The sequence below is a fragment of the Hyla sarda genome, chromosome 8 (assembly GCF_029499605.1).
Source record: "Hyla sarda isolate aHylSar1 chromosome 8, aHylSar1.hap1, whole genome shotgun sequence".
NCBI lineage: Eukaryota > Metazoa > Chordata > Amphibia > Anura > Hylidae > Hyla > Hyla sarda.
Genome location: NC_079196.1, coordinates 90250704 through 90276179, shown reverse-complemented (window position 1 = coordinate 90276179; position 25476 = coordinate 90250704). Strand labels below are relative to the sequence as shown.

The window sequence follows — 25476 nt, the reverse complement described above, 5'->3', positions numbered from 1 at the left end:
GTATGAAAATCCTATACTGGGATTGGACAAAAAGTTTCGGAATATGGGAAGGGGCTTAGATGTGTTGTACTTTTATTAAACTTTTCTTTCATATTTTATCACCATAATATCTTCCTCCGCACGCACACACACACAGGCACAAAGATTTTTAAAAAAGCAAGCCTCTATAAGAAAATTAAAATGAAATCTATGGTTCATTGAGGAAAAACAATTGGTCCCCAAGGCCCAAAATTTGTTCTTCAAGAGGTTAAACATTGTGATTTTAGATATTTAGCTCTTGCATACCTGATGGGGAAGGATTGATTTCTACCATGGTTACGTTTTGCATGCAGTACCCCAGGAAATGGATCACTCTTGCATAGTGTTAGCTGTCTACTCATTGTTATGTATGCGGTTATGGCTCACATTATATAGGCTTCTCATCATTTATGCAACACCAATTTTTTTTTTTTATTTGTTTGAATATATTCTTAGGATACTCCAGAATAGTGTAGCTTAATGTGATAAGCATGTGTTAATCCCATAAGGACAGACCCATTTTTTTTTTTTTTTACCTTAACCCCTTGGTGGACAAAGCCCCTTTTGACCCTAAGGACGAGAGCATTTTTTGCAAATCTGACCACTATCACTTAATGCATTAATAATTCTGGGATGCTTTTACTTATAAATTTGATTCCAAGATTTTATTTTTTTTTTTACTTATCCTACTTTGTTGGTGGTAAATTTTCGTAGATACATGCATCATTTCTTGGTGAAAAAATTTCAACAGTGACATTGGGCTTTTGGAGAGTGAATTTTGCTGAAATGGTTTTTGGGGTGCATGTCGCATTTAGGAAGCCCCCATGATGCCAGAACAGTAAAAAAACAAACACATGGCGCGCTATTTTGGAAACTACACCCCTCAAGGAACGTAACAAGGTGTAAAATGAGCCCCACAGGTGGTTGGCGAATTTTTGTTAAAGTGTGACGTGAAAATGAGAAAAATTAATTTTTAACACTAAAATACTGGTGTTACCCCCAACTTTTCATTTTCACAAGGGGGAATAGGAGAAAAAGCCCCCAAAAATTTGTAACCCCATAGGAAATACCTCATATGTGGATATAAAGTGCTCTACAGGTGTACTACAATGCTCAGAAGAGGAGGAGCGCCATTGAGCTTTTGGAGAGAGAATTTGGTTGGAATAGAAGTCGGTGGCCATGTGCGTTTAACAAGGCCCCCGTGCTGCCAGACCAGTGGACCCCCCCCCCCCCACATGTGGCCCCATTTTGGAAACTACACCCCTCACGGAATGTAATAAGGAGTACAGTGAGCATTTACAACCCACTGGCATTTGACAGATCTTTGGAACAGTAGGCTGTGCAAATGAAAAATAAAATTTTTCATTTTTACGGACAACTGTTCAAAAAAATCTGTCAGACACCTGTGGGGCGTGAATGCTCACTGCACCCATTGTTACATTCCGTGAGGGGTGTAGTTTCCAAAATGGGGTCACATGTGGGGCACCATGGGGGCTTTGTGAATGCACTTGGCCTTCAATTCTGCCAAATTCTCTCTCCAAAAGTCCAGTGGCGCTCCTTCTCTTCTTGGCCCTGTAGTGTGCCGGAAGAGCACTTTGCGTCCACATATGGGGTATTACCTTACTCGGAAGAAATTGGGTTACAAATTTTGGGGGGCTTTTTTCCTACTACCCCTTGTGAAAATAAAAAATTCGGGGTAGCACCAGCAGTTCGGGGGGGAAACCTTTTTTCTTTCTTCTAATTTTCATGTCCAAATTTAACGAATATTCGTCAAAGACCTGTGGGGTGTTAAGGCTTATTGTACCCATTATTACGTTCCTTGAGGGGTGTAGTTTCCAAAATGCGGTCACATGTGGACGTTTTCTCTTTTGCGTTCATGTCAGAACCGTTGTAACAGCCCCCCTGTGCAAATCCCCAATTTAGGCCTCAAATGTACATGATACGCTCTTACTCCTGAGCCTTGTTGTGAGCTCACAGAGCATTTTACGTACACATATGGGGTATTTCCGCACTCAGGAGAAATTGCGTTACAAATTCTGGCGGTCTTTTTCTTCTTTTACCTCTTGTGAAAAATATAGGGCAACATCAGCATGTTAGTGTAAAAAAAAAATTTTTTTAAACTAACATGCTGGTGTAGTCACTAACTTTACCTTTTCATAATGGGTAAAAGGAGAAAAAGCCCCCAAAATTTGTAACACAATTTCTTCCTAGTACGGAAACTGTTGCCTTGAAATAAGACAGGGCTCTGAAGTGAGAGAGCGCCATGCGCATTTGAGGCCTAAATTGGGGATTTGCATATGGGCGGACCCGGATACAAGCATGGTGCTTGCCTCCACCAAAAATGCCGTACAGAAATGTTTCTCAAACAGGGTGGCTACAGTGGTCTTCAAACTGTGGCCCTCCAGATGTTGCAAGACTACAACTCCCAGCATGCCCAGACGGCCTTTGTCTACCTGGGTATGCTGGGGTTGTAGTTTTGCAACTTCTAGAAGGCCACAGTGAAGATCACTTACCAGCGATCTTCACTGCAGCCTCCTCTGGTAAGCCGGCCATGCTCCCATCCCCCCCTCCCCCTTCACCGCACTTGTTACCCCCCGTTCTGCCCGACTTCTGTCCTGACCGTCCAATGGCAGGGAATAGGAGGAGGTGGCACCCCTATCCTTCAGGATGATTGAGGCTGTCTCTGACAGCTCTGATCACTCTTATTTTCTGGGCGATCGGATCACCAGAGACCCGATCAGCCCGGAAAAAACATGATTAGCCAGAAAAACATGATTCTCCCTCGGCGATGTCATGGGATGCCTGCTGATAGATATCAGCAGTCATCCCAATCCGATCACAGAGCGGCGGTAATCGGAAATACAGAGGGCGTACAGGTATGCCCTGCGTCCTTAATCGTCCCCAACAGGTTAATGACCAGACTTTTTTTTTTTTTTTTTATATGACTTGTTTTTTTGTGACCTATTCTACTTTTCCTATTGTATAATCATAGCAATACCGTTTTTATATTGCTTTTTAAGTTTTTTCCTTTTTCTGTGCAAAATAATTTTTTCCCTTTTTTGTGTTATTTTCAGACAGCCGTAACTTTTTATTTTTCATCCAACGCCATTAAAGGATAGGGGATAAGATGTCAGATCGCCAGGGTCCCGCTGCTGTGGACCACCGGGATCGCCGCTGTGGCACCGCGCTATCATTACTGCACAGAGAGTTCGCTTTGCGCGTAATGACGGGCAATACAGGGGCCGGAGCATACCGTATATACTCGAGTATAAGCCGAGTTTTTCAGCACGATTTTTCGTGCTGAAAACACCCCCCTCGGCTTATACGCGAGCGAACTCTCCACCCGCAGTGGTCTTCACCCTGCGGACCTCCATCGGCTGTCCGGGCTTGCTGGGAGTTGTAGTTTTGAAACCTCCGGAGGTCCGCAGGTGGAAGACCACTACGGCCTTCGACATCATCCAGCCCCCTCTCACCCCCTTTAGTTCTGTACAGTACTCGCCTCCGCTCGGCGCTGGTCCGGTGCTGCAGGACTGTCCGGAGAGGAGGTGGTCCGGTGGGATAGTAGTTCCGGGCTGCTATCTTCACCGGGGAGGCCTCTTCTAAGCGCTTCGGGCCCGGCCCCAGAATAGTCACGTTGCCTTGACGACGACGCAGAGGTACGTTCATTACCAACGTACTTCTGCGTCATCGTCAAGGCAACGCCTCTATTCTGGGCCCGAAGCGCGGAGAAGAGGCGCCCCCGGTGAAGATAGCAGCCCGGAACCACTATTCCACCGGACGACAGTCCTGCAGCACCGGACCAGCGCCGAGCGGAGGCGAGTACTGTACAGAACTAAAGGGGGTGAGAGGGGGCTGGATGATGTCGAAGGCCGCAGTGGTCTTCAACCTGCGGACCTGCAGAGGTTTCAAAACTACAACTCCCAGCAAGCCCGGACAGCCGATGGAGGTCCGCAGGTTGAAGACCACTGAGGGCGGATGATGACAAGAGGATGATGAAGGGGGGTGGGGATGATGACAAGGGGATGATGAAGGGGGGATGATGACAAGGGGATGATGAAGGGGGGGTGGGGATGATGACAAGGGGATGATGAAGGGGGGGGTGTGGGATGATGACAAGGGGATGATGAAGGGGGTGGGGATGATGACAAGGGGATGATGATGATGAGGGTCTGGATGATGACAGGCGGTGATGATGATGAGGATGTTAATGACGGGGGTCTGGATGATGCCAGGGGGGATGATTTATTTCCCACCCTAGGCTTATACTCGAGTCAATAACTTTTCCTGGGGTTTTGGGTTGAAATTAGGGGCCTCGGCTTATACTTGGGTCGGCTTATACTCGAGTATATACGGTAGTTATGTCAAGGCCCCGCCCCTCGTGATGTCATGGCCTGCCCCCTTACTACAAGTCTATGGGAGGGGGCATGGCAGGCATCCCGCCCCCTGCCTTAGACTTGCATTAAGGGGCGGGCCGTGAGATCACGAGGGGCGGGCCATGATGTCACGCTGCTCCATCTCCTGTATCGCGAACTCACTAGTTGTACTTTTTATTATAATTTTTTGCGATACATGCTACCTTTTTGATCTTTTTTATTCCGCTATTTGTACCAAAATTGGCAAATGTTGTGCTTTTTTTTGTTTTTAACGGCGTTCATTGTGCGCGATAATTTACATTATAGCTTTATAGTACACGTCATTACGGACGGGGCAATACCTGGTATATATAGGATTTGTGTGTTTTGTATTATAATACAGGTCTTTTATTGGGATAGGGTCATTTATTTTATCTTCTTTCAGACTGGCTGTGATTGCGTGGCAGAGCAGGAGATCATCAGGACGTATGCATAAGTCCCAGCGCGCGAATGTGTCGGGTGCTGGGATGTATGCATACATCCTGCAGCGGGAAGGGGTTAAACAATGTACAAGCTTACATACTGTATACTCATCCAAGATTCTCGACACGTACGTGGGGATGTCAAAATAAGAATTCCAATAAACCAATTTATTAGCTAACTCCTTTTTGAGTAAAGCAGACTGAAGGAATCACTTACAGATGTGCAAGTCTCATCCCAGTTTTAATGTTTGACTGATAATTATATACATCTGTCATTGCACAATGCAAATCTGTTCCAAAGCAACTCCATCTGTTTCTTCAACTATTTCTGAGCTGAGCCAGTTCTTAACGGGGTACTCCGGTGGAAAACATATATTTTTTTTTTTTTAGGTCTTTATAAGTCAACTGGTGCCAGAAAGTTAAACATATTTGTAAATGACTTCTATTAAAAAATCTTTATCCTTCCAGAACTTTTTAGCCGCTGTATGCTACAGAGACAATTCTGTTCTTTTTGAATTTCTTTTTTGTCTTGTCCACAGTGCTCTCTGACACCTCGGTCAGTGTCAGAAACTGTCCAGAGCAGCATAGATTTGCTATGGGGATTTTCTCCTTCTCTTGATAGTTCCTTTTACGGGCATCAGGTGTCAGAAGAGAGCACTGTGGACAATACAAAAAATAAATTAAAAAGAACAGAATTTCTTCTGTAGCATACAGCTGCTAAAAAGTACTGGAAGGGTAAAGATTTTTTAATAGAAGTAATTTACAAATCGGTTTAACTTTCTGGCACCAGTTCATGCCAGTTCAAAAAATTTTTCCACCGTAGTACCCTTTAACCTGTTGGGGTAGAAGCGCGTATGCATACGCCCTTGCGTCCTGGTACTTAAGGACGAAGGGCGTATCCATACCTATCATATCTATCAGCAGGCACCCCGTGCAAATGCCCAGGGAGGGTCATTAGACCCCCTCCCCCATGTCGGCGATCGGCGCAAATTGCAAGTGAATTCACACTTGCGATTTGCGCCGATTCCGGGTCATTACGGGTCTATGGTGACCCAGAATATAAGGGGGATCGCAGTTTTCTAAGACGCCCACAATCCCCCTGAAGCGATAGGAGTGAGGTGGCAGGGGTGCCACCCCTCCTATCCCTGCTATTGGTGGTCTAGACGCGACCACCAATAGCAGATCGGGGGGCTTTACTTTCGTTTTACCCGCCCGGCCCACCCACAATAGGCGGGGCAGAACGGGGAAAACGAAGAGGACCGGGCGCCGACATCCACTTACCTGTCCGGAGGCTGCGGAGCGACGGTGATCGGCGGGCGGCGACGGAGATCTGCGGGCGGCGTGCGACAGAAGAGGACGGCTCCCTGGATGAGACGGAAGCCGGTGAGTTGCCAAGCAACATCTAGAGGGCTACAGTCTGAGACCACTATAGTGGTCTCTAGACTGTAGCCCTCCAGATGTTGCAAAACTACAACTCCCAGCATGCCCAGACAGCTGTTGGCTGTGTGGGCATGCTGGGATTTGTAGTTTTGCAACAGCTGGAGGTCTACAGTTTAGAGACCACTGCACAGTGATCTCTATACTGCCCTCTAGATCTTGCAAAACTACAACTCTTAGCATGCCCACACAGCTGTTTGCTGTCTGGGCATGCTGGGAGTTGTAGTTTGCAACATCTGGAGGTCCACAGTTTGGAGATCACTGTTCAGTGGTCTCTAAATTGTAGCACTCCAAATGTTGCAAAACTGCAAATCGCAGCATGCCCAAACAGCAAACAGCTGTTGCATAACTACATCTCCCAGCATGCCCTTCTGTGATCAGTACATGCTGGGAATTGTAGTTTTGCAACAGCTGGAGGCACGCTGGTTGGAAAATACTGAGTTAGGTAACAGAACCTAACTGAAGGTTTTCCAACCAGTGTGCCTCCAGCTGTTGCAAAACTACAACTCCCAGCATGTACTGATCACAGAAGGGCATGCTGGGAGTTGTAGTTTTGAATCAGCTGGAGGTTTGCCCCCCCCCCCATATGTGAATGTACAGGGTACATTCACACAGGCGGGTTTACAGTAAGTTTCCTGCTTAAAGTATGAGCTGCGGCAAATTCCTAGCGGGAAACTCACCAAAACCAGCCAGTGTGAGTGTACCCTAAAAACACTACACTAACACTACATATACACCCCTTACACTGTCCCCCCAATAAAAATTAAAAACGTATTGTACGGCAGTGATTCAAAAACGGAGCCTCCAGCTGTTGCAAAAAAACAACTCCACGCATTTCTGGACAACCACTGACTGTCCAGGCATGCTGGGAGTTTAGCAACCGCTGGAGGAAACCTGTTAAGGGTATTCTACACCAGTGATTCCCAATGTCCACCCCTATGCAATCCCTAATTTAGTCCTCAAATTCGCATGGCGTGCTCTCACTTCGGAGCCCTGTCGTATTTCAAGGAAACAGTTTAGGGCCACATATGGGGTATTTCTGTACTCGGGAGAAATTACACTACAAATGTTGGTTTTTTTTTCTCTCCTTTTACCCCTTATGAAAAGAAAAAGTTGGGGTCTACACCAGCCTGTTAGTGTAAAAAAAAAAATAATTTTTACACTAACATGCTGGTGTTGCCCTTTACTTTTTATTTTCACAAGAGGTAAAAGGGAAAAAAGACCCCCAAAATTTGTAACGCAATTTCTCCTGAGTACGGAAATACCGCATATGTGGGCATAAAATGCTCTGCGGACGCACAACAAGGCTCAGGAGTGAGAGCGCACCATGTACATTTAAGGCCTAAATTGGTGATTTGCACAGGGGTGCCTGATTTTACAGCGGTTCTGACAGAAACCCAAAAAAATAAATACCCACATGTGACCCCATTTTGGAAACTATACCCCTCACGGAATGTAACAAGGGGTATAGTGAGCATTTATGGCACAGGAATTTTTGGAACAGTGGTCAGTGAAAATGAAAAATGTAATTTTTTTGTTTGCACAGCCCACTGTTCCAAAGATCTGTCAAACGCCAGTGGGGTGTAAATGCTCAGTGTACCCCTTATTACATTCCGTGAGGGGTGTAGTTTCCAAAATGGAGTCACATGTGGGGGGGTGTCCACTGTTCTGGCACCACGGGGGGCTTTGTAAATGCACATGGCCCCTGACTTCCATTCCAAACAAATTCTCTCTAAAAGCTCAATGGCGCTCCTTCTCTTCTGAGCATTGTAGTTTGCTCGCAGTGCACTTGACGTCCAAACATGAGGTATTTCCATACTCAGAAGAAATGGGGTTACAAATTTTGGGGGGCATTTTCTTCTATTACCCCTTGTAAAAAAGTAAAATTTGGGGAAAAACCAGCAGTTTAGTGATTTTTTTTTTTTTTTTTTCATTTACACATCCGAATTTAACAAAAAGTTGTCTAGCGCCTGTGGGGTGTTAAGGCTCGCCATACCTCTTGTTACGTTCCTTGAGGGGTTTAGTTTCCATAATAGTGTGCGATGGGGGGGCGGTTTGCTGTCCTGGCACCATAGGGGCTTCCTAAATGGGACATGCCCCCCCCCCCATCCAATTGTTGCTCCTTCCCTTCTGAGCCCTCTAGTGCACCCGCCGAACACTTGACATACACATATGAGGTATTTTCTTACTCGAGAGAAATTGGGTTACAAATTTTGAGAGGATTTTTTTCCTTTTACCCCTTGTAAAAATTCAAAAACTGGGTCTACAAGAACATGTGTAAAAAAAATTTAGATTTAGAATTTTCTCCTTCACTTTGCTGCTATTCCTGTGAAACACCTAAAGGGTTAACACACTTACTGAATGTCAATTTGAATACTTTGAGGGGTGCAGTTTTTATAATGGGGTCATTTATGGGGTATTTCTAACCAGAAGACCCTTCAAATCCACTTTGAACCTGAACTGGTCCCTGAAAAATTCAGATTTTGCAAATTTTGCGAAAAATTGGAAAATTGCTGCTGAACTTTGAAGCCCTCTGATGTCTTCCAAAAGTAAAAACATGTCAACTTTATGATGCAAACATAAAATAGACATATTGTATTTGTGAATCAATATATAATTTATTTGGAATGTCTATTTTCCTTATAAGCAGAGAGCTTCAAAGCTAGAAAAATGCAAAATTTTCAAATTTTTCATCAGAAATTATGCAAGTATCGACAAAATTTACCACTAACATGAAGTAGAATATGTCACGAAAAAGCAATCTCGAAATCAAATTTATAAGTAAAAGCATCCCAGAGTTTTTAATGCTTAAAGTGACAGTGGTCAGATTTGCAAAAAATGCTCCCGTGCTTAGGGTCATAATGGGCTCCGTCCCCAAGGGGTTAATAGGTTTTCTAGAGCATTAAAGGGGCATTCCAATGGCCAGCATTAGGAACTAAATGTTCCAAATGCTGTTTTTGGCTGTGGGGTTTGCCAAGCCCCCTTGTGATGTCACGGTCACTCCCTCTCAATGGAAGTCTATGGGAGGGGGCGCCACGCGTTCGGAACATTTAGTTCCAAATTCTGGCCAGTGGAGTACCCCTTTAAGGATACAGCAGGATTTGTATTTTAAATTATTATATAAATTAAATAAAATATAAAAATTCCTTTTGTATTGAGCAGTAAAAATGAAACTGTCAAAGTGGCAATTTATCGCTTATAGATATATAACATCACTATAGTGATGTATAGTCTTGTAAATATATATATCTATATCTATCTATACCTATATCATGCATGCATACTTTTTATATATATATATATATATATATATATATATATATATATATATAATTAAAATGGAATTAACTTTTGTCTTTTAAGATCAAGGAGATCGCCATCCTAACCGAAAGGCACGAGGACAACTTCGTACCAAGATAGAGTCTGGAGAAGGTACTATTCCTGTGCGGTCAAGCAGTACTATACAAACATGGGATGGTGTTTTACAAGGAGAGAGATTGCTCACAATGTCTTGCAGCGATAAGATTGCCAGGTGAGATTGTAATATAATCTGATCACAGGATTTGGGATAAAAGCTTCTATGTGGAATGTTATGCACACACTTGTTCCAAGAGTTCCTAGTTCTGTTAAGAACATTTTGATGGACTCAACTTTTTAAGCAATGTTCAATTTAAATGGAATATATATATATATATATATATATATATATATATATATATATATATATATATATATGCAATCTGATCAAACACAGATTTTTATTTAACGCGGTGCCTACCTTAATAACATTCACATTCAGCAAAGATGAATCTGTTTATGCCTCTACCATTCAGCCTACTTTATATTTCATTGAATACTATCCTTTCTACTGAAGGATAGAAAGGGAGACACTTGTAGAATTGTAAAAATAATCTTTATTGTTACATCAAAGTTTAAATTATACATACATATTATAAGAGTTTATAATTATATATACACATTGCTCCTTCATATAATCCATATTACAATATTAAGGGCAGAAAAAAGTGCCAGTGCAATGGGCATATACCCCAATAATATTATTGCACAACTCCAACATTAGGCAGACATGTATTTAGCTTCAAAGGAGCTTAGAAACCAGCTAGAATAGACACGTACAGTACTAAAAGGCATCCACCATGCCACAAACATAAAAATGGGTATATGCCCATATAAGCAGCTGGTAGAGTTCCTGGGATGATGCCACCCCAACACCTTTGACTTTCAGAGCATGCTGGGAGTTATAGTTTTGCAACAGCTGGAGGCACACTTGTTGGGATACACTGCATTATAGATATATTGTTACAGAAGCCATGTTGAAAGCAGGTTGTCTCCTTTACATCTCTGGCGTATTCCAATGAATATTCATGCTGAACAAAATGACTTAATTTGCGTATGTAAGTAGGTTAAGAGTGAAGTGCTGCTTTATTGTGAAGCTATTGGTCTTTTCTTTCTTATTCAGCAGTTAGATAATCACTTCTTTTTGCAAATACAGATGGAACATTGTAGGAATCCAGGGTTCTCTCTTCAGTCTCTTTGTCGAGCCAATCTATTTCTCCAGTATTATCTTGGGCAGCCTCTATCATGGTGATCATCTCTCTAGGGCAGTCTACCAGAGAATATCTGATATAGAAGATTTGCCCCCACTGTATTCACTAAATAAACCTTTACTGAGTGGTAGGTTCTATATATTTTACATGATACATTGCTATTTATTTTAACCTTAATGATGATGATGATTTAATTTTTTTTTTTTATGTTGCCCTGTGTTGTTTTTTTTTTTTTTTTAATATATATTTTTTTTGGTTAAATGTGTTTATTGTGGACCCCTAAATAAATAAAGTGAAATGACAAAGAAAATACAAAATGGGTCACATCATGGTTGTTCTTCTTCAATCCCCTCAAGTTGCAACAAGGTTCAAAGAAATAATAGTCAACTAGTGTCTCCATATTATTATTATTATTATTATTATTAATTATTATTATTATTTATTATTTTTTTTTTTTCTGCTGATTGTTGCAGCATTGGCAAGTACAGCAATCCTAACACTGATTTATTTTTTGTAATGCCAGGTATTAGTAATGCAGAAGCACGCCAACCGGGCAAGGCTCCTAGTTTCAGTGTCAACTGGACAATAGGAGATGCCAGCCTTGAAGTCATTAATGCTACAACTGGCAAAGATGAAATGGGTCGTGCATCCCGTCTTTGTAAACATGCTCTCTACAGTCGATGGATGCGTATTCATGCAAAGGTGAGTTTCAAGGGGTTTCTAGTGGTTTAGAGTTGCCATGAATACACATCCTACTGCTCCAAGAAATTTTGTTGGGCTTGTTTCATCCTGTTCTTGTAGCTCCTTAATAAAGCTGCCAAAAAAAGGGGATTTGTTTATAGATTCTCCATTTTGCTATGATTTACACAACATAGGTTTATTTTATGTAAACAGTCATTCACGAAAGTGCCATAGAAATTTATTGTAGCATGTTCCTTTTATGATAAAAAGGTAATGCATTACTTGTATGCTTGTATGTTAATGATGCGTGTATGCTTTCACACTTAGAATTTATTTACTTATTACTTTTTATTTCCACAGCTTTCTTCCAACCTGAGATGTAAAATTGGGAAACCCAATCTATACTATGATTCAAAGCAGGCAGCCACAGAATACCAAGCGGCAAAGGAATGCGTTTTCAAAGCCTTTCAAAAGGCAGGACTTGGAGCCTGGGTTAAGAAACCTATAGAACAAGACCAGTTTCCCCTAACTGTGTAAAGTCCCGAACAAATCAATCCATTTAGTTTTCCTCTGTCAGGCAGGAGTATATGGACACTGTTTGTAAACCTTGTTATGATTTCTCAATTCTCTGATGTGCCAATCATCCTCATCTGCCTTTTTATCTCCCTATCTTTAAACCTGTAATTTTTAAATCATTCATTGTTTTATAGGATCTGGAAAAATATTGATTTTATTTATTCCTTAGTGACCAAAGGCAGTATATTTTTTGTAAACACCTGCCTCAGTTTTTATTTTAAGTAAAATATATCTGTAGCTGGATCTCTCACTTCTGTAAATTGTAGATACTTTCAACAGCACCAGTGTGCTATACAATTGGCAGCTGATTTAAACTTGGAAAGTCATTCTTATTTCACTGCAGATGTTATTGTTCATGGTTTTACACTGTATTTTTAAGTGGCGTATTTCATGAGCTTTTGTGAAATCTAGCTGCTGTTGACCCAAATATAACCAGCAATATGTCTGCTTTGGGTTGGCAATTGTTAATTTTTACCTGTCCTTGCTAACAAAATGTAGATTGGAAGCCAAGGGATAGCACCCTTTCGGCTATAGTACAAGGGTTTAAAACCAGCTGCTACACATTGTTTCATTGCTCTGTGTGTGGCTACAATTATTATTATTTTTTTTTATTAAGCAGATTTTATTCTGTATTTGTTGTCTCATTTACCCATGTTGTGAATTATGAATTTTACTGTTGGTAACTGGATTGAAATACATTGTTTTATTTGATCTCTAGGATGTAATTGTAAACCAAACCCTATGAAGAAGTAAATTGTTTGCTGAAAATACAGTATATACATAAAACCACATTTTGCTTCGCAGAAAGACGTCGCTTGACATTTGGTTAATCCCTTTCTATTTTATAGAGACAAATTCACGCCACAGAAAACAATGTAAAAAAATTACTTCACAAAGGCATTTTCCACAGAAATCCAATTTTTTGTTTGTTTTTATAATACAGAATAGTAAGAATTCACAAACTCTGCTAAACTCGGCAGCTGCTGCTCCAGTCAAAACTGCCAGGACAGTGCCCAGATCATTACACTTCTGCACTATTTACTTCAAGAATTGTGTACTTGACTCACATCACATTTATTGTGAATTTTTTTTTCTTTCTAGTCATCCCCTATGACAGCGCCAAAGCATGTTGACTCGAACCCCTAGCTCCTGGGCCAATATCTGTTCTGTTTTTTTTATTTTGTCTCTCTAGCTTACTGGACAGCTCTGGTTTATTGGATTTCCTTCCTCCCCCAATATACTGTTTCTGTTGTCTTAATCAAGACAGTGTCCTCCCTCATGTTCCTCCTTTCTGAGGGTTACACTGGCAGAACTGTTAAACTGCTTCAGTATTCGTCTGTAGCTACTAGTTGCTTCCTCATGCCCCACAGTGAGCTAATCTTGCCATCCAGTTGCATTGCAGATTTTTCCGGATACCTGTGCCATGGCCTTCACTTGCGCATGGAGAAGACTGCAACACTCTCCCATACTGGGACGGAGGCTAGGTGCGGAAGTGAGCTGTATGGAAAGATGTTGCAACCTACTGCTGTGTGGGGTCCGTGCTGGGGTCTGGCCTGTTCTGTTGTTCCTTCCTTTAAAGAGAATCTGACAGCTCATTTACCCACACTAAACTCAGTATACTGGGTTATAGTGTGGGTGAAGAGCTCCTCCGTGTCTCCCTCTTACCATAATAATGAAGGGGCGAGGCTCAGGGGAATATGGAGGAGACAGGAGCTCGGCCAGCCAGCTCCCTTTTTCTAATGCACGCTGGGGTGCATTTGGAATAAAACAATGTAACATTTAAAAGCATAACGCAGCACCAAACCAACAAATTTCAGTAAGTTGCCCCTCATTTTACAGCTCTTACTATGTTACCCTTCCTTTTATAACTCTGTATACTCGGTTAAGTGCAGGTGAACTAGCTGTCAGATTTTTTAAAAGGGAGACAAATGATATTCCTTCTAAGCCCAAAGAAAAGAGTAGTGTCTAAGTTGGCTATCTGAAACATAGAATGTGTCTAGAGATGAGCGAACTTACAGTAATTCGATTTGTCACAAACTTCTCGGCTAGGCAGTTACTGATGTTAGCCTGCATAAATTAGTTCAGTCAGCAACTGCCGAGCTGAGAAGTTTGTGACGAATACGAATTGAATCACTGTAAGTTCGCTCATCTCTAAATGTGTCGGAAGATAAGGGCCATTTGGCCCATCTAATCTAATCTTTTCCCCATCTGAAGCCCTTCTTACCCCTGCACTGAGCCCTAGTTCTATGAAAGGTAGATCTTATTGGAGTATTGTTTGTGGTCAGAGTCTGGGAAATATTAAATTTCTATACTGGTTGACAGCTTTTTCCCCTTGGACCTGTCTTCCATGCCTACAGATGAGGATTAGAGATGAGCGAACTTACAGTAAATTCGATTAGTCACGAACTTCTCGTCTCGGCAGTTGATGACTTTTCCTGCATAAATTTGTTCAGCTTTCAGGTGCTCTGGAAAAGGTGGATACAGTCCTAGGAGACTCTTTCCTAGGAATGTATCCACCCCACCGGAGCACCTGAAGGCTGAACTAATTTACGCAGGATAAGTCATCAACTGCCGAGCCGAGAAGTTTGTGACGAATCGAATTTACTGTAAGTTCGCTCATCTCTAATGAGAATAGTCATCTGAATGTATGGAAGAACTATTGTCAACTGTGAGGAGTGCAATGGATATACACTTCTCAAAAAAAATAAAGGGAACACTAAGATAACACATCCTAGATCTGAATGAATGAACGAATAGTATGAAATGCTTTCGTCTTTACATAGATGAATGTGCTGACAACGAAATCACACAAAAATTATCAATGGAAACACTCTAATTTTGAGACACATTCAAAATCAAAGTGGAAAACCACACTACAGCCTGATCCAACTTTTGATGTAATGTCTTTAAAATAAGTCAAAATGAGGCTCAGTAGTGTGTGTGGCCTCCATGTGCCCGTATGACCCCTCCTTTAAAGGGGTACTCCGCCACTAGACATCTTATCCCCTATCCAAAGGATAGGGGATAAGATGTCAGATCGCCGGGGTCCCGCTGCTGGGGACCCCGGGGATCGCTGCTGCAGCACCCCGCTATCATTACTGCGCAGAGCGAGAGCGCTCTGCATGTAATGACGGGCAATACAGGGGCCGGAGCATCGTGACGTCGCAGCCCGCTTCCATCAATACAAGTCTATGGGAAGGGGGCGTGGCGGTCGTCACGCCCCCTGCCCTAGACTTGCATTAAGGGGACGGGCCGTGATGTCATGAGGGGCGGAGCCATGACGTCATGCTGCTCCGGCCCCTGTATCGCCCGTCATTACGCACAGAGCAAACTCTCTCTGCGCAGTAATGATAGCGGGGTGCCGCAGCGGCGATCCCCGAGGTCCCCAGCAGCGGGACCGCGGCGATCTAACATTTTATCCCATATCCTTTGGATAGGGGATAAGATGCCAGGGGCGGACTACCCCTTTAATGCCTGGACATGCTCCTGATGAGATGGTGGATGGTCTCCTGAGGGATGTCCTCCCAGACCTGGACTAAAGCATCCGCTAACTCCTGGACAGTCTGTGGTGCAATGTGGCGTTGGTGGATGGAGCAAGACTTAATGGCCCACCCCACACAATTACTGACCCACCTCCAAACCGGTTATGCTGGAGGATGCTGCAGGCAGCAGAAAGTTCTCCACAGCGTCTCCAGACTGTCAGGTCTGTCACATGCTCAGTGTGAACCTGCTTTCATCTGTGAAGAGCACAGGGCGCCAGTGGCAAATTTGCCAATCTTGGTGTTCTCTGGCAAATGCTAAATGTCCTGCACGGTTTTGGGCTGTAAGCTCAACCCCCACCTGTGGACATTGGGCCTCCATGGAGTCTGTTTCTGACTGTTTGAGTGGACACATGCACATTTGTGGCCTGCTGGAGGTCATTTTGCAGGGCTCTGGCAGTCCTCCTTGCACAAAGGCAGAGGTAGTGATCCTGCTGCTTGGTTGTTGCCCTCCTATGGCCTCTTCCGTGCCTTATGTACTGGCCTGTCTCCTGTTGGCGCCTTCAAGCTCTTGACACTACGCTGACTGACACAGCATACCTTTTTGCCACAGCTCGCACTGATGTGCCATCCTGGATGAGTTACACTACCTGAGCCACTTGTATGGGTTGTAGACTCCATCTCATGCTACCACTAGAGTGAAAGCACTGCCAGCTTTCAAAAGTGACAAACATCAGCAAGGAAGCATAGGAACTGAGAAGTGGTCTGTGATCACGACCTGCAGAACCACTCCTTTATTGGGGGGTCTTGCTAATTGACATCAATTTTACATGCTGTTATACAAATGGAACAGACAACAGGTGGAAATTATAGGCAATCAGTGTTTCTTCCTGAGTGAACAGTGTGATTTCACAGAAGTGTGATTGACTTGGCGTTAAATTGTGTTGTTTAAGTGTTCCCTTTATTTTTTTGAGCAGTGTAGAAAGGACCAGTGCATGTTGCGTTTTTTTTTTTTTTTTTTGTCACGCCGCATCCCACAAACAAAGAAATAAAAAGTGATCACAAAGTCGAATCAATGCCAATATGGTACCTGCAAATTATGGTGCAAAAAATCAGCCCCACACAGCTTCATAGACAGAAAAGTAAAAAAAAAAAAAAGTTAATGGGGCAAATTCATTTTTTTTTAAAGTAGCAAAATGTAAAAAAAAAATGTTTTTTTCTTTGTAATCATAACAACCTGAGGAAAACTACAAGTGAACATAACACACCTATAAGACAGTGAAGAAGTGAGTACAACTTAAAGTGAAAGGCTCTGTGGCTAGTCATTCTTATGAGATTTGTTCATTAGGCTTGGCTTATGTAGGCCACTCATGTATTCGTTTTGGCTCTTGCAGCTGCTGCTGTTCACTAATTTTAAGTTTTAGTGAGATTTTTGAATATACAGACTACACTTAAAGGGGGTTCGCCTATGTGGCAAATATTAAGGTGAAAAAAAAAAAAAGCATCTACACTTGTCAGCAAAGCTGCATCAAGTTTACCTGCAGGGGCTGCCAAATATGTACAGCATCACATAATGGCCATTAAAGGGAACCCATCAACAGGTTTTACACTATAACTGTTGGCAACACTTTCTACATTATACAGTAATTCTTACTCCCTGCCCTTTTCAGTGAAGAAAAATAATTTTGAAACTCTCCCACTGTATGGGAATTAGGGATGCTGCATGCTCAATAAAGTAATTAGCTTAGTACTCTCTGTGCTCACATCTACTTAGGTGTGATTGACAGCCCAGGTACGGACAACGTCACCTCCGTTATCATTGAAGATTTGCGTAAGGCCAGAAGTGGGGATAGGCTAGAAAAGATGCCCCACGTCTTTAATGTGCAAATGAATGATGAAACTGCGGTCTAACGTAAAGCAGTGTGCATGCCCAGAATGATCACTTCTTCTGGGCTTGCGCAAGACTTTGATGAGAACAGCGGTGGCGTCAACTATGCCCTGCCTGAGTACACAAGATTAGGGAATGAAAAGATGTGATTATAGCCCTGTTGCACAGTGACTACTTCGGGATGCCACACCCATATGACTACTAATAAACATACATCCCAGGAGAGGTTTCAATTATTAGGATTGTTTGGGACTGTGAGTCTAGCCCCCTGGAGCGGAGCACCCACTGAGACATAAAGTCCTTCAGAGTGCCTAACCTCTTCTTTTTCACTTGTATAATGTAAAATGTACTGTTGGCACAGTAGTGTACAACCTGGTGACAGATTCCCTTTAAAACGAATGGCAGACAATGTGTGGATAGTATGGGTGACCCAGAGCAGCTCTCCTTTTACAAACGGTTTTTTTTTTTCTTCAGATTCTCTTTGACCAACAATATCTTTTAGTTGTATTAAATTGTGGCTAAACGTTAGGAAAGGAATTGGGTTGAGTAGCAATAATTTACCGATTTAGAAAAAAATTCAAGGCTGAATATCTCGGATTATGTCCACATTGACTTATACAGAAGTTCTCAGTAATATTTGTTTTGTTAGGAAAGATAAATGCATCAGTTGTTGTCAGACCAGCAGTCACCCAGCTATAAGCTGACCGCAGTGCGTACCACTGTTTAAGAATACACAACCATCAGTTGTAATCTGGAATGAAACTTTGGTGCGTGTGTTTTTTGACCCTACAGCCCAGCCCTAGGAGAAGTGAAGAGTTTTATTGGGGGAGATTTGTCAAAACCTGCCCATAGCAACCAATCAGATGGCTTGTTTAATTTTTTAAAAATGCCTCTGAAAAATGAAAGAAGCAATCTGATTGGTTGCTATGGGCAACTTAGCAACTTTTCCTCTGAACAATTTTTTATAAATCTCCCCCATAGTGTCCAGTGATATCTGTGGGCTGTCAGTGTAATGCAAGAAATGACTAGGTCCATTAGAGTAAGAAATGCTCTTTGTACATTCTCTCTGATTTAATAAAGGAGGGTCCTGAATTTAAATCCACATTTTTTCCTAGTATAGTAAAACATTTGACAAGCCACCCACTTCAAACACCACTTCGCTGTAGTTGTGTTCTCTAAACTGAACAAATATATATCCAACACAGGGCAGTGGTAGATTTTTCACAGTTCTCCTTGGCGGGTGAGGGAGGGGATTCTTATGTATTACCTTTAGTGATAAGGACCTGTATGTTTAGTCTAAATTGTACTTAACTTATGTATAAAGTTAATGGGAAGTTACATTGATATTAATGAGGAATACAGTGACAAGCATGAATTGTCCTTTGTGACTACACATCTCTTCATACTTACAATGAGGACTGGTTTGTAGTTATATGATATGCATTAGTAGACTAGATAATTTACCTCAATACAGGGGCCTCAACTGCAGCCATGCTACGCATGCACACAACTTACCACACAGAACTTAACCTTTAAAAAAAAAAAAAAAATGTCAAAAAAAGTGATGGGAACACAGATTTAAAATATGCAATAAGCCCATAATGCAGATATCTCTCCATAAATACCGTACACCCAAAAACTGTTGGAGCTGCGGCAGATACCAGAATAATCCCAATAACGAGAGATTTGTCAGTTCTTCTGTTCCCAATGATTGAAGCTGGTGTGCAGCAGTGTATTATATGAAACGGCTTTGTCCTAGAACATACAGCAGGCACATGTTGGTTGCCAGTTTGGCATATCTTCTAGGTAATGCTAGTTCTGGCAATACAGTGACTATCTGTGCTCTTTCATTGTGTAATGATGCACCTTTGTATGAATTATTCCTGCTCATGGAGTTCATACAACACTCCATATTTGTCCTTTTATACAGAAAAATACACTGCTTTAACAGCCCTGATGGTTGTGTTTCAGCAATAGAAATGTAAGCACACTGCACAACCCATGTCATCTGGGTCAGGCGCCTATCCATTTTTGGTTTACCTCACACATCACAATGCAGTTGTCTCATTTTGAGGTGTCTAACAAAAAATTAAAGTTGCAGTCCCCTTTGTCACCTACTCTTTATGCAGTCCAATCAATGCTGTTTGTTTAGAATGTTCTCCAGTCTGTGTGCTCATCTTTTGCACTTTGTCTTTGGAACATGCAGCATTAACACTGAGGGTTGTATGCAATAAAGCAGGGATTGTGTGTGTATATAAATAATATATCCACTACTTGGTTGTCTGTCATTATTTCATTTGGAGCAATACTTGTTAACAACTCGTTCCCTTTTTCCATAAATGTACATCATTTAAAGTATTATATATCCCAGCCTGTGGGATGTGCCAAGCCAGGACTGTTTGACTCCTCCAGAGACTTGGAGCAACCTCATGACTTTACAGGTATTGTATGCTAGAGCTCAGTGTATGCTAGAGCTCCTTACGGGACAGTTTTTTTTCAATCCGGATTCAATCCTGATTATTATATTGACCAATCCCGCCCACTCCCGTCGGGTGTTTGGTCAACTCCCGCCTGCTCCCGCTAAAATGTTTGTCCAATCCCGCCTGCTCCTGCTAACATAGCAATGTACAGACACTAGGGTGAAATGCTCTGCACATACTCCCCATGTATAGCAGTACTCCCATAGGGTATGTACAGACTGCAGAGCATTGCATTCTAGGGTCTGTAGAAGACACTAGGGTGCAATACTCTGCAGTCTGCACATACCCCCATGTGCATAGCAGTGCAGATGCCCTGGCTGGGAGGATCACTGAGATGCAGTCACTTATATACTCAGCCGGGGCCTTAGCACGAGCACAGCGCACTTTGTGTCTCTGTGTGTGAACATTGGTGGCAGCTCTCTGACCTATCGGGCTAGCTGGAGAAGATGGAGAGAGTACTGTACGCAATCCTCCAGGGGAGGCTGAGCTCAGTGGGCTACAGAGGGAGGAGACAGTACTGTGAGTGTAAGACAGTCGCTGTCTCATTTCAAGTTATGGAGGCTGGTGGGGGATTTGCCGGACCCGCAGTTATAGTGCCTGCCCACCTGCAGCAGCCTCCTGACTGCCCGCACGTTTTGGCTTTGGTCCCGTGGGATCCCAATGCAGGCCTCTAGTGTATGCCACTTTGTAGTTTATTGCTGAAAGGGACATTTCAAGTATTGGCTTCTTTAGAAACCTTATAACGATATGGTGGCAGTTTAGGGGTGAACTGTGAAGACAGACTTCCATTCAACAAGGTCTTTATGTTAATTTTCATCTCTAAACTTGTTCTCTACACTTATACATAATCCATGTATGTGATTTTCTCCTGTAAACTGCCTACTTTTTGAGTTATTTTCTTCTTATCTACAGCCTTTGTAACACGCACCCCCCCCCCCCCCCCCCTCCCCTTTGTATTCTCTACCTTCTGTCTATGCATTTTGAGTTTGTGGGTAACCTTCCTCATCCTTCAGCTATGTTTATAAATTATAGGATTTGAATGATGACTGGTTAAGATAGTGTTCGGGAAAAAAAGGTTTAAAATTGGTATGCATAGACCATAGCATTCCAAAGGGAAACTGTTCACCGATCAGGATCACCCACACTAACCTGTTGGTACAGGTTTGTAGTGCAGCAGACATACTGGTCCATGCTCTTTCCCCACTCTGTGGATTGTCAGGATGTTATTGTGCATTGGGTGCTTGGAAAAACCAGTGCACAAAGCAGGTTATTTTCATATAACGGGGATTGGCAAATATTAGTGTCCAATGGCTGGAAGAACTGACTATTTGGAATGGACATTTTACTGGTAAAACCCCTATATTACTGAAGTGCATGCACTGGCTGGTAGCACCTCCCTACAGTACAGGGTGGAACTACATGTTCTGTACTATTTACCTGGGCCAGGGTTAGCTGCTCCTTTTGGACACCAGGTGAGGGCGGCTCCATTACTTTTTTTGGGACACTCTGTGTACTGTTCAGGACCCTGATGAAGCTTATGTCCTCTATATAGACAGTGATTACAGCTCCCAGCAGACCTTTCTTACTTTTATATGTAAGGACTTGCTTTATCTGTATTAGTTATCTACTTATTTTTCTTTATCTCTCACTTTTTCCTATTTTTGGATGACATTTTGGGGCTTCAGAATTAATTACCAGGTTTCCATAGATGGTCGCCCTGGAACCGATTAATATTGTAACTTGAGGGACCACTGTATTGCCTCTTGTGGACCTATGTCATGACCTGACTGAGTGTCCACTATCAGAAGTTTTGGTTGATTTTGACCAAAACTTTAACCCCTTAAGGACATAGGGCATACGGGTATGCCCCGACGTCCTGATAGTTAAAGACACATGGGAATTCCGGTCCCCCCGTACAAACCCCTGGGGGGGGAGGGGTCCTGAGAATATCAATTCAGATCAGTGATTTGCGGCGAATCTGGGCTGATCGGGTCATCCTGAAAGATAGGAGTGAGGTGGCCGGTCAAGACTGACCAGTGAATCATGGGCGGGGGTTACAGTTGAGATCCCCCCTCTGCCCGCTCTGGAAGTCCGGGCAGAGTGGGGGACGATGGCGGCGACCATTACTGGAGGGGGTGACCGGCGGCGGGAGAGTGGGGACTAGCGGCAGGCAAGTGGAGGCAACGGCTTTCTGGGCATGCTGGAAGTTGTAGTTTTGCAACATCTGGAGGGCCACAGTTTGGAGCTCCTCAAAGACCCCACCCTTCCTCACCCAGCTCCACCAGCAGCTGTTGCTCTTATCTATTGGATCAGGATACAAAGTAGTAATACTCCTCCATTGAGACTGTGTTCACTGTTGCATTTTTGCTGTGATTTTCCTGAAATCCAAGGAAAATGCTGTTTTACTGTGATTATAGAATGTATTTATTTATATAGCGCCTACAGATTCTGCAGCGCTTACAATTATGGGGTACAAACAAAGACAAGTATCAGACATAAAATGACACAATAACTATTCAAACAAGAGATGTGGGGATATATTGAGGATATGTTGGGGATATGTTGAGGATATGAAACATAGCAGCATAAACGCCAAATTTTTACTGCGATTTTTGAAAATCTATACAGCGCTCACATCTCTGCTCTGTTCTCCGGCCAGTGATGTGAATAGAACATCACTCATTCATATTTTCTGCCCAGAGTGGGGATTGGCTGGATGGTTGCAGCCAATCACAGCTCTCAGGGAAATATGAATGAATGAGTGAGTGGCCGGCCGGAGTATAGTGTAGAGATGCGAGCGCTGTATAGAGCCGCTCCATCTCTGCAATAGATAGGACAATCACAGCGGGTGTCAGTAATGATACCCGCTGTGATCTGTTCTTACCTGCAGGTACTACTACTCCCAACATGGAGCACACTCTGCTCCATGCTGGGAGCTGTAGTACCTGCATTAATAGACGGATCGCGGCAAGTGTAATTTCTGACACCTGTTGCGATCTGTTTATTAATGCAGGTACTACAGCTCCCAGCATGGAGCAGAGTGTGCTCCATGTTGGGAGTAGTAGTACCTGCAGTTAAGGAAAGATCACAGTGGATGTCACTCCTGACACCCGCTGTGATCCTCCTGTATAAATGTATAGATGCGGCTGACCGCTCTTCTGTGGTCTCCTTCACTGATGTGTAAATACACATATTCCTATTTCCCACTGAGAGCTGTGATTGGCTGGAACCATCTGGCCAATCACAGCTCTCTGCGGGAAATATGAATAGGTGTATATATACGGCAGTGCAGGGGACCCTAGAAGAGTGGCCGGCTGCATCTATACATTATATAGGAGGATTGCAATGGGCGATCTGTCAATTAGTACAGGTACTACTACTCCCATCATGGGACAGTGTGTTCCAGGCTGGGAGTAGTAGTTCTACCTAAAAAAAAAAGAAAGAAAAAAAGTGAAAAACATACACACACACACTACATTTTTATTATTGTCAACTAAATTTTTAGGTCCCCGCCCGCACACATAAATTGATCCGTTTTAAAAATTAATACAAATGATGTTCTAAAAAAAGATACAATTTTTTTTCCTTCACTTCTGCATCATTTATATTTTTTAATACCCTACGAAATGTTATTATAAAAGGTATCTCAATCACTTTTTTTTTGTCCAAAAAAAGAATAAAAACCACCTAAAAAAATGCCTAAATTAAAACCCACACATCGTTTGACTAAACAAACTCCAGTGGCTCAACATGCTGCGATTTTGGAAAACCGCCAAGGAGCTGAAAAATGCTAAAAAGAGTGAAAAAAACGCCAAAAGGATTAAAAAAAAAAAAAAAAACGCCAAAGTGAAAAACGCCAAGTGGAATAAGAATTTTACGATTTCTCATTGATTTACAGCTAACATCTGGCCGCAGCGTTTTTTGGCTGAAAAAAAAGCCATGCGGCAGAATTTTAGAAACTTAGCCTAAAGCTGTTTTTCAGGGATAAGGAGTTATTTGGGGTAAAAAAAAATGATATACAAATATGTAAAGAATCACAAAGACTATCACATGATACAACTTTGCCCATTAAAACTAAGCTAGTATAGAAGCATATTAAATTACACATTTTAGAATTCCAAGTAACAATTTTATTTATAGACTTTATACCCCTAGTCCATAGCCAATGTGTGAGACACTATTGAGTAGTGCTGGGCGGTATACCGGTTCATACCGAATACTGACATTTTTTTCCTCTACGATATGAATTTTTCCCATACTGCAATACTGGTTGGGCCCCCCCCCCCTCAAATGAATGAATTATCAGCCAAAGCAGCTGGTGCTGTTCTGCTTCACTTTCTCTCTCCCCCCCCCCCCCCCCCCCATGAATTATCAGCACTGCGCTGTCCCCCACATCGTGGAACTAATCATATGTCACCCGCTCAGCCTGTCACCGGCCGGCTCCTTACATGGCAGTGCACTCAGCCTATCATCGACCGAGGCGGGACATGGCTGTGGCCGGTGACAGGCTGACGGCTCTGTGACGTTCCCATCCCCAGCGTGAGGCCGTTACCGGAGCAACGGGGGAACACCGGAAGGGGAGTTAAAATTTATTTTTGCAGCCTGGGCACAGGAATATGTAGTACAGTACAGATTTCCAGCGCCGGGGGCCCGCAACTCACAGGAGGACGAGGAAAGCAGCGCTTGCGGGTAACATGATTGGTTCCCCGATGGGGGACAGCGCAGTGCTGGGCTGATAAAATGGGGGGGAGGGGGTTTAGAGAAGCAGCGCCTACAGGTCACATGATGGGGGGGGGGAAATACCGTTAAATACTGTGGATAACCGCCATAACTTACAAAAATACTGTGATACACATTTTTGGTCATACCGCCCACCTCTACTATTGAGCTCTGTTTGGTCTTGAAAGGGTTACCTACTTTGTTTTAATGACAACCTTCTTTCAGTATTGACATTTGCTGATATTTTATAGCTAAGCGGCTTAGCTCCCAGTCTTGTGCAAAAACAGATATTTGGTCTTTAAACTCTTTGTGCATACTGAAAAGATGACAAACATCAGACCTGTAGGCCAATAAAGGTAACACTTTGTGAACATTTGCTGTTTTATACAAACATGGTTGCAGATTATTTTAAATAATTTGACAGGCTCTACCTACCGATGATCCTATGACCATGGGTATCAGGGGCAGACACAGACTCCATGCAGAAGGCACCATGCCAGGAAACTCTATAAACCCATTTGTGAGAAATATTTTAACATAGAGCACTGCTCTTAAAACTGTTATAGCATACACAACCTGTGAGCAAGAGTGTTTTCTAGTAATAATCTAACACAATAGGAAGTTACTTTAAGGACTCTATCATTTACTGGGTCTCCATACAACTGCACAGGTTGCATATATGGTATGTCCATATATGCAACCTGTGCCCCACAGGGATTAAAAAGGTGTGTTTAGGATTGAAATCTGTGACCTAATGGGACTAAAAGATGGGAGGGGGTGTTGTTTTTGTACAACA

General features: G+C 42.7%; 1 protein-coding gene across 2 annotated transcripts in view; it reads left to right on the top strand.

Moving 5' to 3' along the window:
* The window catches only part of ADARB1 (adenosine deaminase RNA specific B1), a 130505-nt gene extending 115912 nt beyond the window's left edge, over positions 1 to 14593 (top strand). For both annotated transcript variants that reach the window (XM_056537200.1, XM_056537199.1), the window contains 4 exons: positions 9653 to 9821; positions 10803 to 10984; positions 11381 to 11559; positions 11899 to 14593. In XM_056537200.1, the coding sequence (XP_056393175.1) occupies positions 9653 to 9821; positions 10803 to 10984; positions 11381 to 11559; positions 11899 to 12075 (707 nt within the window). In that variant the 3' untranslated portion in view covers positions 12076 to 14593. The remainder of the gene's footprint in view (positions 1 to 9652; positions 9822 to 10802; positions 10985 to 11380; positions 11560 to 11898) is intronic.
* Positions 14594 to 25476: the final 10883 nt, after the last annotated feature.